The 14,214-nt window shown below is 41.4% G+C and overlaps 1 protein-coding gene across 1 annotated transcript in view; it reads left to right on the plus strand.

The window, feature by feature from the left end:
* Window positions 1–449: 449 nt before the first annotated feature.
* The window catches only part of INO80C (INO80 complex subunit C), a 34,759-nt gene continuing 20,994 nt past the window's right edge, over window positions 450–14,214 (plus strand). The window contains exon 1 of the mRNA XM_065629052.1: window positions 450–685. Within this exon, the coding sequence (XP_065485124.1) occupies window positions 551–685 (135 nt within the window). The 5' untranslated portion in view covers window positions 450–550. The remainder of the gene's footprint in view (window positions 686–14,214) is intronic.

Raw genomic sequence — 14,214 nt, forward strand, 5'->3', positions numbered from 1 at the left:
GGCTCAAAAGCCTCGGTGGCACCTGGGGCTCAGCAACAGCGCCCTTTCCAGCCTTGCACACCCACCACCTCCTACGGTGAGCGAACCCAAATCCAGCCGCATTTTGTCACCTCCCACGCACACGGGCCAGGCCGAGCCCGAAGCCGCGCAGCCAGGCGGGGTGAGCTGAGCTCCCTCGGGGGCCCGGGCCGCCCCAGGCCGGGTGGGGAGGCAATGAGGAGGCGGGCCGCTTCCTATGGGCTTCGGCCCAGCTGCTACAGCACCGGGCTCGCCCGCCCGCGCTGGAAACCCTCACAAAGAGACACCGAACCGCCGCGACCGCACCGACACCCCCTCGCTAACGGCCGCCCTGACAGCGCCCGCCCGGGGGGAGGGGAAGGTCGCGCCGCCGCTACTGCGCATGCCCGCCTGCCCCGCCGCCGGACACCGCCCGCGCCGCCACTGCGCCTGCGCGGGGCTGCCCGGCGGCCCGGGAGGGGGAGGGGGAGCGGGAGCGCTCGCTCCCGGTTCCGGCCCACCGACGTGCTCAGCCCGGCCGCGGCGGGGAGAAATGGCGGCTTTGATCCCCGCGGCGGCCTCTTCTCCCGCCGGCGCCCCATCCCGTAGCAAGAAGCGCCCGGCGAGCCCAGGCACCGGCAGTGGCCCCGCCAAGAAAAAGAAAGCGACGGGGCCGGGCGGTTCGCAGGTAATGGGGGCGGGGCGGCCAGCGCGCCTGCGCGGCGACCACCTCCTTTTTCCCCCTTTTCCCTTCTGCGCATGCTCGCGGGAGGCGTGCCGGCAGCGCGCGCGCCGTTGGGGAAGGCGGTTGGGGCGTGGCTGGGGGCGGGGCGCTGTGTCCGGTACCGCGTGTCCGGTACCGCGTGGCCGGTACCGCGTGTCCCCCTGTGGGGACCGTGGCCTCTCAGCTGCTCTGAGCCGCGCTGTTTTCTCCCGCCGGGCTTGCCGCGCCTCCTCGGCAGTCCCGCCTGTGTCCGTGCTGGAAGCTGCCGGGCCCCAGGGAAGGGCCGGCCGCCGGGTCCCTGCCGCTAAGCCTGGGGCTCCGGTGGCCCTCGGGCCGGCAGTTTGTTGCCAGGCCCCTGAAGGCCCGAGTGTCAGGCCGCTTCTTTCATCTTTCTGTGGTGCGGAGGTTGTGTCCTCTCAGTGTAAAGAACTAGACCGCTAGTATAGTTGTCATGCTTTCTCTAGATGGATGTGTAATGAAGAGGCAAAGCTTAACCGAGATTGAGTTAAAACTGTGTTTAAAATCGCTCCTCTTCTCGGTGACAACCAATGATAGGACAAGGGGCAATGGGTATAAACTGGAACACAGGAGGTTCCACTTAAATTTGAGAAGAAACTTCTTCTCAGTGAGGGTGACGGAACACTGGAACAGGCTGCCCAGGGAGGTTGTGGAGTCTCCTTCTCTGGAGACATTCAAAACCCGCCTGGACGCCTTCCTGTGTAGCCTCATCTAGCTGTTCCTGCTCCGGCAGGGGGATTGGACTGGATGATCTTTTGAGGTCCCTTCCAATCCCTGACATTCTGTGATTCTGTGATTGTATGTGTTGACGCTTTCTGATGAAGCCATCTTGCAGTCATTATTTTTTTTTCCATGCTTCAGTAGTTTCCTTTGTAACTGACATTATGCCACAGTTGAGTCCTGTATGAGCACAAGCCTCTAATTGTGCATGATGATGATTTTGTGCTAGTTGATCTGTCACAGAGAGGGGACTAGTACACAAACGACACAATTTAACAGCTGCTAGTTCTCTTGTGTGCAGCTGAAACACAGTTTTGCATTATGGCCTTCTCTCACTTGAGCTAAGTGGACCTAAGAGTTAAATGTGAAATGAAGACGTAACCTCAGAGCCCGAGTTTCGGGTAACGGGCTCAGCGGAGGGAGAAGGGCTCTTAATCTGAGTTTCTCCTAACCTCCTACCCCCAGTCATGGTGGGTGGAAGAGCTTCTATGCGTTGTGTGACACCACTGTGAGCTCCACAGAGCCATCCCCAGCTGATGACATCTGCCCCTTGATCATGAGGTAGCATCTTGTGCTCCAAAATTAAGCCCTGGAAGAGGTTCAGAGTGAGTGTGTATATGACATGTATATAGACTTTAGGTGCACTGTGTCTTGGATTACTTCTTTTAGAAAGATTTTGGTAGCTAAAGTGGTCAAAAAGGCTTGGAAAAAACGGTCGTCGTTGTTGTTGGTTTTGTTTTTGTTTTTTGGTTGGGGTTTTTTGTTTGTTTTTTTGTTTCTTTGTTTTTTCCCATTGAAATGATTCTTCTCAGTAATATTTTGTGAACTGTATCAGTAATGTAGCTACAAAGTATGCTCTTCTGCCAGTTGCTTATTTTCACATGAGCCATCAGATGAGGGGACCACTTCTTCGTTTTTCAGCAGATCTTCTCTCCAGACAATTGAAGGCCATTGTGAACATGCCAGGGCACAGACACAAGCCCTTCCTCATTCTGAGTGATGCTTTTGTAACACTTGTTTTCACCCTGTGGCATTTACATAGTTTCTTTTCCTTTTCTGCTGGGCTTGTCCCTAGGAGAGGGAGTATGAACCATAGCGCTTAATGTAGCTAAACAAACTGCACTGAAATTGCAAAAAATTACTGCCTGGCATGGTCATGTTTCACAACTTTTTAAGGTCTGCTAGAGGCAACAGTCTGGATTTTCCAGCATGGAGAGGACTGCTCTGTGCATGTGGACATGTGTGTGTATGTCTATGCAGAGATAAAACATTATATACTAATATATAATGTAAATGCATATAAAATCTTTTATATTTGAAAAAAAACTTTCCCAAACCCTTCAGTCTCATACTGGTTTCTGAAGTTCACAGCAAACTTAAGCCTGTGGACAGTTTCCAGTGTTATGGGACAATCCATGATTTCTTACTCAAACTGAGTTTTGATAGTGCGTGATAAATAATTTTTGCAGTTCTTCTCACAAGTGATTTCAGTGGAGAAAGGAGTAATTTCTCAACGTTATGTCCAAGTCAACATACATGTTCATTGTCCTCAACAGTGCAGATCAGTCCCATGAGGAAGAGGAAAAATGAGTCTCAGAAAATGTGTAACCTCGGGAATGGGACAAGAAACAGCTCATTCACCTTCTGGCGATCACATTCAGTGTTGCTGACTAGCTCTGGAGTGAGCCAGTTCAAACAGAAATTAAATAGGAGCTTTGCATTTTTTTGAGTTAGAAACATTGATCATTTGGTACTTTCTTGTGCAGTACCTTATTTAATCTTAAACTCCAGAAGTCATTATAAAGTCCTTAGTTAATTGCTGAGTAAGGCACCTTTTCTGGATAAGGAAACCTGTGACAATGAAACACTCAGTAATTCTAGTTTGCTGAACTATTCAGAATACAGCCAGTCAACAAGCACTTGATGCTCTCTTTTGTAATTTATCCAGTTTTTAAGTGGCTCAGCCAGTCAGGGACTAGATCATCCATGAGTTGTAAATACTTTTTCTGAATATATAATACAATGAGTGACTGTGGGATTTTTATTTTATTTTAATACTTTAACTCCAAACATTCATCTGGCGGTCTGATAGGTACACACCTTTAATATACACCACTTTCAGCAAAGGTCTGAGGTAGCACTTGTTACTCCTCTGGCTGTTCACTTTCGTAATTAACCTTTTTGCTATTTTTTTTAACAGCCTTTTGCAGGCTGTTTTCAGCCTTTTGTAAGCCAAATATACCATGCCATAGCTTAGCATGAAATAATTTTTATTTTAAGTAAACTGACATTGTGAAATAGATAAAGTGAATTATTTCCTTGGTTAACTAACAAACTATAGGTAAGAGGATCCCTGCCGAGAGCTTTGTAACTACTTGCAGGGATCAACTTGGGATCGGAGGACTTGCCATTATATTAACCTGTAACTTCTGCTGAGAAACTTGTGCCTGGCCTATGTGAAAATAAACTTCTCATTGTGCCAACTGCAGATTTATCCACATCTGTGATTTCATCACCGTGGAATTAAACAAAAAGGGGGTTTTGTAAGTTCTGCAAATCACATAGTTTGTTTTCATTTCATGTGCTTTATGTCACAAGTAGCTATCACAGTGCTCGCCCTGACAGACATGCTGCTCTGGTAGAACTGTAGATTTCAAAAATGTGTTTATTTTTTTATATAACAAATTTGCTTAAGTATAACAATGTAATCAACTAGTTTGAGTAGCTGCGTGTATCCTACAAGAAGGCACAATTATCACACAGCATACAGATTTTTATAAACCTGATTTTGATTATGTTTCTCCACCATATGAATTGCTACTTTCTCTAAGATACACTTTAGGACATTACCAAAAAACATTCTTCATCGTTTGTATGAGTTACCAGCCCGAAGGTGTTGAGTCATGTTTGTTTTGGAAGCACATTGCACATAGAGCTTGTCAGTCATGTCTACAGAAGGAGAAATATGCTTTTTGGATATAATGCCTGTATTTACCATATGCAAAATTAAAAGCAAGTTTACAGGAAAGCATGATTGCAAATTGGTTACATCAGTTTCATTCGCCTTACACAATTATTCCTCCCATGCAGTCATGCCACTTAAAAATACCCCAGTCTTTACTCCAGCAGAAGATTTTTAATGCCGAGGATTGTTATGTATATTAAATGGTAACATTCATTTGTCAAAACCGATGTTGTTCAGCGGTTTACATAGCACCATTCAGTTAGAGGTCCTTGCGCACTGATTCCCAATAGCTGCTGTGCTGGTTCAGCTCCATCGCTGGCTCCTGTGCAGACTTGTCTCCAGGTCTCCTGTCTTTTTAATTACTAACACTTAACCCTGGGTAGAATCTTTGACATTGATCTTAAAATGCCACCATTCCTCTACCTTACTGTTCACACCATTATTTTTACAGATTATACAGCAATGGGAAACTTTTAAAAGAATATATTCTACATCAAGATGTAATTGATGAAAGAAAATGCTTACCCATGGCATCTAGCAAGCTTAAAAGACAGAATTTGCAGTGAGATAGAGAGTGACCTGGAAAAAAGAAAAATATGTCTGATTTTGGCAGAGGACAAATAAGGAGAGAAAACTGCTAAATATTATGGTGTCCTGGTTTTGTTAAAAACAAGTTTCTCTTTTAGTGAATTTCCCCGTCAGCTAAAGTCTTCTTACTAACTGCAGTTTTCCTGAAAGTTAGATACATGTTTCGGTAGACATAGCAATGGAATGCGAGGTCATTGATAATGATGCATCTCGCGAGATGTGCAGGCAGGAGGTGAACTGAAAATTGACCAACTAAAGTATTCCATCCCATTCACGTGATACTTCGTATAAAAGTGGGAGATCACGAGGATCTCGTCCCTTTTCCTTATGGCCGACATTGGGAGAGGACCTTGCGAGTTGTCCCTGCAAACTGAGGCCTAGTGACAGACTGAATCCAGTTCCGGTTGGCTGCGGAGTCCAGTCCAGGACTTCAGGTGCCAGCCCTACATCTGCCGGAGCAGTTGCCGGGACTTTCAAGATTGGTTTTGTATATTTTGTATTATTTTCTCTATTTTTATTGGTAGCATTAGTAAAAGATTTTTAATTTTTCGAACTCTCTTGGTCCTTCTTTCGCTCCCAAACGCCTGTCCTTAGTGGGAAGCAGGGAGAGGGAGGGGCTGAAGAGGGAAGAGGGGAGAGAGGGGGTTAACAATACATCTGCCACGGTTTTATTGTCACCCAGCAATCAAACCACAACATATGGTAAATGCATATTTGCTTACATTATTTGTGAAACAACTTCAGATATGAGAATTACCTCATGGTTCATCTTACATTTTGAACTGATGTAAATGGCCCTATAAACTACAGAAGTACACAGAGAATGCTCTTTGCTTCCTTCCTCTCCATTGTTGTAGCAGCAGCAGGTCGTGACAACATTTAGAAAACAAAGACTGAACTTCCTCTTCTGCAACGGTATTTAAGAGTTAAATTATTAAATATATTGATTTTATCTCTAAATCATGAATACTGCAGCAGTGCTAGTGGCAACCTTCATTTTATGTAACTGGCTTTCATATGTGTACTTCACATTTTCTATATCTCTTGTTGTATGCTTAAAAACAGAAGCTATGCAAAATATTAGAGAATACAAAAGTCAAAATGGTTTAAAATTGTTGTCCTCTTAAATAAGGTCCTCTCATGCACAACTTGAAAATAAAACAAATTATTCTAAGATACACTTAGAACTCAATTTTATTTTAAATGTAACTGAACGATGATGTTTTATATAGTAAACTGAAGATCATCAGATTAGTGTTCTGATTGACAGCTGTATGTTCAACAAGAAGACTTAAGTATATATGTATAAACATGGTTACTGTTATGTATTCAAAATCTGTCCAGTAAAAACAGAGAGCTTACCCTAATACGTAAATGGCATGGAATTGGACTGTAAACCATCAGTAAATTTGATCAGTTCTCCTGTTCTGCTATTTTGTCAAGCCTATCACTGTATGTAGGAAACCATCAAATCATTTTAAAATAACTTTGTTTTAAAGAATCCATTTGATCTGGCTGTAATTTCCTGAAAGGTTAGGGAGCATGAGTTTAACTGCAGAATCAGTCAGTACCACTACAACTACTGAGCCAAACTGCTGCTCTTACCATGTTCTGGGACAAGAACCTCTTCTAGTACATTGCAGTGTAATAGCTTTCTGAGCTGAAATTAAAAATTACCTACTTACAAGTTTAGACCTTGTTTACAGACTTACTCTGATTATTACAACACTATTCCGGATAAGACTTTCTGTAACAGAGAAGTGTGATTTTCCTTTGTAGTCAGAAATTTAATAAAGTTGCATTTCTACCAATCCTTCTGCCCTGAAAGAGACAGCAGGACCATGTTACAGCATGGTAGTAGGGACATGTAAGTACATATGTATTTGCCAGTTTATTAAAAAGCTATCACGTCATTATGCTCTAGACTGCACTTTTTCTTTGTTTTTTTTTAACCATCTCAGCCGTTAAGGTTATGACAGTAACTGAAAATATATGAATTTAACCAATGAAGCAGTACCAATCTGAAGATACTGCTTGCCTGGAAAAATATCTTTAATGTACTCCCAGGGGATGTTAACTCAAACCTAATTAAGTTGATTTGAATGACACTTTCATTGGATAAAGCACAGATATCATGATACGGTGCAGTTGATTGGTAGTTACTGATAAGAACTGCTGAGGTGAGCCCTTCAAGTTCAGCCACTTGCACCTTTATTCACAACCCTACCAAAGAGTCTTGGCTCTTACAAAACTAGCTCAGCCAGTTTAAAACAAATTGTTGTTTCTTAATAAGAGTTTTATCAGGAAGTGTTTATATTGGCATAGCTGTCCCACAGATAGGTAATGTGCTGTGGCGTCACACTGCATGTGACCATACCACAGAGCACTAAAATTCCCCCAGACTTGCTGGTCTCTGCATGAAAGACTCAGGGGGTCACTGCTTACATCTCCTAATCCTTTCAAACATATGACTACAAAGATAATTTCTGCAACAAAGCAGACAGTGAACAACTGAAAAATTGAGCATCTCTTCTCTCATGGGGTTTTTCGTACTCTTCCCAAAAAAACAGCATATTTTCAGGCAGTCCACTAATGAGGGCCAGGGTTATCCTGAGGTACCAGTTTTTGTCACTTGCACATTTGAAATCAAATCTGTTAAAGAATGAGAATCCCTCCAGTCCACGATGGGGAAAAAATGATAATTAAAAGATAATTAGCAGATTTTGTTGGGGAATCTGGCAAAAGTTATGTGTGTTTTACATTTAGCTTTATTAAAAAAAGAAAAGGAATTTCTTTTTTAGGGTAATCTAGATTAAAAGGGAAACTGTCACAACTTAGAGCCAAGCATTGACTTTGCCTGACATTTATCACATATTGAAGGCTTTAGATGATCTGTAATCATAAAAGTATGTGAATTTCCAAACCAGTCTATGCCAGTCTCAGAGAATTACCAACCCCCCAAGCAAATGTGATTAGTTTTAGATTTAGAGTAAACACAGATGTGTTATGTTGTAGAAAGGCAAAAGCATATGTGTATTGACTTTTACTACAGGCGTCAGTATGCTGGCGTCATGGTTTTTTTACCCTTCTCCCCTTATCCTAGTAGAGAATTTTATTTTTTCCTTTAGCTAACAGACAATGGAGAGTCTTACTATGATCACACTTCATTTCAGGGTTCATAATAAACTTTCAAGAAAGTTAGGAGAGATAGTAAAGATGGTTCACTTCTTCTATCATAAGGAGATAAAATAGGACAGGTTATTTTTTGAAAGAGAAAGCAATCTAAAAAAGTGCATGCATGTGCTTTAGCATGCCATTTCATCTGAGAGGTAGCGCTCCTAAAAAGCGATCTCAGAATCCATATAACACATTAAAAGGTTCAGATTAACAAAAGAAAACTTGGAATAACGTAACTGTCTAGTTATTGCAGATTTGAAGAGATGTCAGACTTCTTCACATTTTTGTAAAGTGTAATGCTTCTGTTTGGTAATAACTTCAGTTCTTGCTTTAGCAAGACATTAGTAGTTATATAAATGTATTAATTTTGGATTAGAAATGCTAATAGAAATATTAATTTGGTAGCCTGGGAGGGTTTTGAAAACATTTTTTAAGCATTCCAAGAAGATAGAATTGAGACATTGGCAATTTATTTAGACCTACAGAAAGCCATAAAAGTTGTGACACTCCACGTTGTGAAATATGCCTCGTCCTCCCAGCAGAATTCATTTCCATGATCAGCATGTCTTGCCTCATCGCAACTCACACCTGCAACCTCAAGAGGCACAGTTATGCAACCTGTTGGCTTCTCACGATCGAAAAGGAGAGAGTCCCCTTCTTCTCCTATCTTCTTCACTCTTTCCCACCTCCACAAGTCTCAGCTATGTGCTCCTGCTGCCTGCATCACACCAGACCTGCTCAGCCACTGACAGAGGTCATCGGTCAGAAGACTGGCTTGCCAAACCTTCCCTCTCTCCCGGGAAGCTGCATCATCTCCTGTGGCACTGGTGGAGTGGGCTGATTCACAGGGATGTCTAACAGGTGTCAGAGGTAGCACAAGGAAGAAAAGGGACCACATGGCAAGGAAAACCACTCTTATGCTACAAGTGAGCTATTTCATGAGCTAAGAGACTCTTAACTGCAGGTTTTATTAGTTTTCCTTAACAAACTAAATGAAAACTGGAGCAGTTCAAGGTCTGATTCATTTGTAGATCCAGTGTCCCTGTCTGTGGGAAGACCTGGAGAGTAACAGCTTCAGCTGTTATGCTGCTTGTCTGTCAGTCTCTAAGTACCATAGAACGGATTCTACAAGCTCTAGCAAGCTCTGTGAGATGCCACCAAAGTAAGCTAGCAGGAAATACTAGGCACTAGTCCTAATTCCACTTCTCTCTGAAGATACAGGCGTCTCTTTCCACTTGGGATTCAGAACCATGAACATCTGCCTTTCTGAAAGCAGGTACTAAACCCCATCTTTCAAAAGTTGAACAGAAGTCACACGGCCCTGACACTTGCTTTTTATATCACGTGTCCTTACAAGTGCTTGCTCTGTGCTCCACTTGGAGTTAGTCCTGTTCCTGCTGCTGCCAGAGGGGATTCAAACCCTCTTTTTCCCCAGGCACACCCTCTCTAACCACCAGGCTGGAAACCAGGCTGGTGTGGTGGGAGGGGAGTGTGTCAATGTTTTCTCCTCTACAGCTGAGGATGGAGGTTCTATCTGTTCCACACAGGACAACTCTGTAGGCTGGTATTGAACACAGTTGTCAAAATGGTCTGCTTATGTATTTTAGGTATTTATTTCTGTTACGTGTTTTGTCTAATGATAATTTTAATCCAAAATGCACAGTTGTGCAAACAGGGATCAGAAATCATTTCCTTCCAAAACTCTAGCCAAAAAACCTATATGGTCATGCCGTCTAATAACGTGCATTTATGTTGTAAAAAAAAATACATCACTGTTAATTCAAGCAACAACTTTGAAATGGGTAGAAGGAAACAATTTTGTGAGTAATACATAATTAAACTGTAGAGTCCATCATTCTGGGAGGGGCAAATATCTGTAGTTACATGGTTTGAATCATCCTGCCTCAGGATGTGAGTGTTGGCTGACTTAGGAAAAAAAATTGTCCTTGCTAATTATAAGACTGTGCTGTGGATAAGGAGCTTTTTGGGGAACTAAAAGAAAAATCCTTCTGTAAAGCATTGCAAGCCATTGCTAAGATTTACCACATGAAGAAAGACGTCCAGTATCATATCTGTCCTTCTGTCATTTATTAAACAGGGAAAAATGATTTATTTTCTGTCATATGACCTTAATTTTCATTAAACAGACAAAATATTGCACTTCTGTGTGCTTCCGTGCACAACCTGCGTAATATGTGAATTATATTAAATCTGACATAATGTAAAAAGACACCTCATTTTGCAAACATCCACAGCTCTAGAGGTGAAACCTTCAACACAGTTTCAAGCGAGTTAGTTTTTTTTTACTTTTCTGCCCTTACAGTGTTGGCTTGCTTGTAGCTCTACTTACCCCTGTGTTCATAAGGATGTAATATGCTTATCACAACAGCCTTATTTACTGCTTCCTCAGATTTATGCTTTTCTGAGTTAGCAAAAGAATGAGGAGAAGGGCAGAAAAGGCTGAGATGCCTATGATAGTTTCTGCATAAATTAAACAAGGTTTAAAGCTATGGATAGTGTCACTTAAGTGTTACAGCTGGAAAAATCAAATAAGCTTTCAAGCATACAAGTCTTTCAAATCTGGAAATGAAAGGGCAACTTCCCAAGCTAAATACAGAACAACTGCTTAGAGTTTGGTTAGGTATGTATCAAATAGACCATCTTTGAAGAAAAGGTTAGTGGCATCCCAGGAGTACAGGAGATGTTAATCAGGGAAGGGAGAAACTATTATGAAAACACTCATCACCTAGGAGAGAGGAGGAGGGAGTTAAAACCCTGTAGGAAACTGCATGAAAGTTATGTGCCATAAACCCAGACTTTCTTTGAGTCAGTGGTGTATTGGTATGCAGTCCATCCAGAAGCTTGTCTTAATTTTCCAGATAAACAGGTACATTTAATAAAAGGTGACCCCTGGGCTTAGAAACTTTTTTACATTTATGCCCTGAAACCATCAGGACTACAGCAAAATACTGCTGAAATGGAACATGCAGAAATTAGGGCAGTAATTAATGTGAGTTATGTGACTGCTCATGACCAAGAGAGCTTTTTTGTTAATAAAACCAGTATTTTCTATTTTATACGATATTGATTTCTAACTAGGGAGATGGAATGTTGCCCAGAGAGCTATGGAGTCTCTGTCCTTGGAGGTGTCCAAGACCTGCTGGGACAAAGCCCTGAGCAGCCTGGTCCAAGGTCGGTGTTGACTCCTTTGAGCAGCAGGTGGGCCAGTCACCTTCTGAAACCCCATCCAGCCGCAGTGATGCAGTGTTACCGTGTCTTGTTTCAGACAGCTGATTGATTTATGTGATCAAGGTGGGTGCGCTCTCCCTAGACGAACAGTCGTACGCTCCTTCCATAGGCAGGTCAGGGTCCCTCAGTTGGGTACTTTTCCTCACAATGTGTTAATGAAGCCTAAAAACTCAATGACTACATGTAGACAGTATTAATTCCCCTACGCTGTAACAGTGGTTATGTTTTAGTAGAGCTGTTTTTCCCTGGGAGGAACAGCACAACGTTCTTACAGCAAAATTAACTCTTAAAATCAACAGACTGGAATAGGAATATTTCCTCGACATGTGCACAGCATGTTTGGGCTCCTCGAACCAAAATAGCTATCGGGAAAGTCCTGTTCCTTAAGTTGGTGATCTTTGCTTACATAGTCTAGAATTAGCAATGCTAGATTGAGTCTTACATTAATGACCCTTAATTTTCTCAAGTCAGAAATCCAATTTTCTCCTTAATTTTTGTTAAACATATTTGTTGCAGCCAGAATTGCCTTTTGTTGCAGCCACAGAACTGCCCTTTTAATCCTTCTCCTTTCCATCTGTCCAGAAGGTATTTTTTTATTCGATAAATAATTTACTGTGGGAAACCTCTCAAAATATCCCTTTAGGCCCATCACAAAATATTAAATACTAGGTTTCCCTCATACTTACGATCATGAACATGATACCAAAACTTCACTAATTCTAATGTAGTGGAAAAGTAAAGTCTTTTAACAGTTCCATTTCAAGTCCAGCAAAAAAGGTAGTCGGGGTACAAGTTTATATTCAAACCACTGAACTGTCTAGTGCTTTTCAGATGTGCTGCAGTTCCTCAACTTCAATATATAGTATCAGGGTGAAGTATATGGCCACAGAACTTATACAGTTGAGTAAACAAGCACCTAGTTGTAAAAATGTTTCTGCAGGGATAATTCAGAAATTTGACTTGAAATTAGCATTACTATACAATTCTCTCCTCCCTTTTCCTCCTGAGCAGCCTCAAAATAGTCTTCATTAGATACTTGTATTACTTTATTTTCATGTAAATTAGAATTTGCTGTGTGTTTCTTTTGGTTCGGTCACCAGGTTTTTTTCATTATCCAGTTAAATTTAGGTATCCATAGGATAATGCACCTACAATTTTGCTGAGTACAGAAGACTTGGTGTGCTATTCAAAGCAGGAATAGTTGGTGTCGAGTTTGCTAGATGAAGGCAGGTGGATGTAGTATTCAGGGCATGTTCAGCCAGAATTTTTTTTGTCCCATAATATGAGGCGAACAGTAAGGATGACATTTGTAGTCTGAAGATTTTTAAAAACTATAGTATAGGTTTTTTTCTTTTTCTTTTCCTCATTTAAAGACCTTTGGAGCATCTGATACAATTACTGCTCTCTGATATGTTATGCTTTTGATAACTTTTTGAAGGTTTGTAGAAAGAATATTTTTATTCTCCATTGCTTTAGAAGTGGAATGTTCCATACGTCACTGTAGCTAACATTTGTCTTTTTGACATTGTGTCTGGGTATGATAGTCTTAAGTACCTGGACACAAATGGAAAAAATATCTTCTGAGTAACTTCAGAGTGGAGTGCTAAGCCTTCTCAGTACAACTGCTAGTATGTACTAGTGCATCATGGCAGCAGTAGAGTAGTTAGCAGAAACGTAATAGAAATAGAATTTTTATCTACCTAAAGTGACGAGAGACAGAAGGAAGTGCTAAACTGTGCAAAAAATAGGGAAAATACAAAAGTAAAGTTTTGTTTTCTGTATCTGTTTACCAGTTAGCCTATAACATCTGAATGTAAAATTACTATTCTAATTCAGGTCTATTTTTCGTAAGAAAAATAGAGTAGGAGCTCTGGAAGAAACATACACCCCGTCTTTACTTGAAACTAATTAATCGCCTTTTCCTGAAGTAATGTTGTTTTGGTTTTGCGTGTTTCTCAAACGTTGTTTCCTGTGAAAATGGATAATGTTTTACAGAATAAACTAGAATCAGGAAACTGAGTATTTTTTGCAGAATGGAATTGCTTTCCTGTCGGCCATAGGAGCTGATATCTTTCTGCTTTCCTCATCCCTGGTTCAGTCACACGCAGATGAATGGACTTGCATCCTTCTCCTACCTTGGCTGAAGCCTCATATTGGACAGAGGGATTTTGATGCGCTCCCTGAGCAGCATTACAATGTTAACAGCACATGAGCATATTGTAATCCTCCAGTCTTTTCTCCTGAAATACTTTGACCTTAACTGTTCTATATCAAATGATGTATTTTAAACTTTAAGAAGCAGTGTAGCTGAAGTCCTTGACTGAATTGAATTTTTCTGATAGAGAAAGGAATGTACTGGCAGTTTTTATAAAAATTCAATTGTGATTTACTCTAGTCTTTTTTGCTAGCATGCTTCCATCCATTTTCAGTCTTAAGGCCCATCAATTTAGAAGACTTTTTTTTCTCTTGGGGAATCAAAATATTCTGTTACCTGGGCTCTGTTTTACCCTTGGTGAAAGTATGAACTAACACGTGCTTTTTCACTCCATATATACTGACATTTTTAGCTCCAGAGCTGCTTCAGAATGCCATTCAGCTTATGAATTTGTCCAAGTTACAATTTTCTTAATAAAGAAAACTGTCAAACATTATAAACAAGGAGTAGTCTCAGTCCAGCAAATGAAATCTGAAAGTGAGAGATACTTTGCAATTATTTAAGCCGAAGGGAGCTTTGTGGCAAATGCAAATTAAACCAAGCTTTTCTGGGATAGTGGGA

This window comes from Caloenas nicobarica, chromosome 2 (genome assembly GCF_036013445.1).
Source record: "Caloenas nicobarica isolate bCalNic1 chromosome 2, bCalNic1.hap1, whole genome shotgun sequence".
NCBI classification, from domain to species: domain Eukaryota; kingdom Metazoa; phylum Chordata; class Aves; order Columbiformes; family Columbidae; genus Caloenas; species Caloenas nicobarica.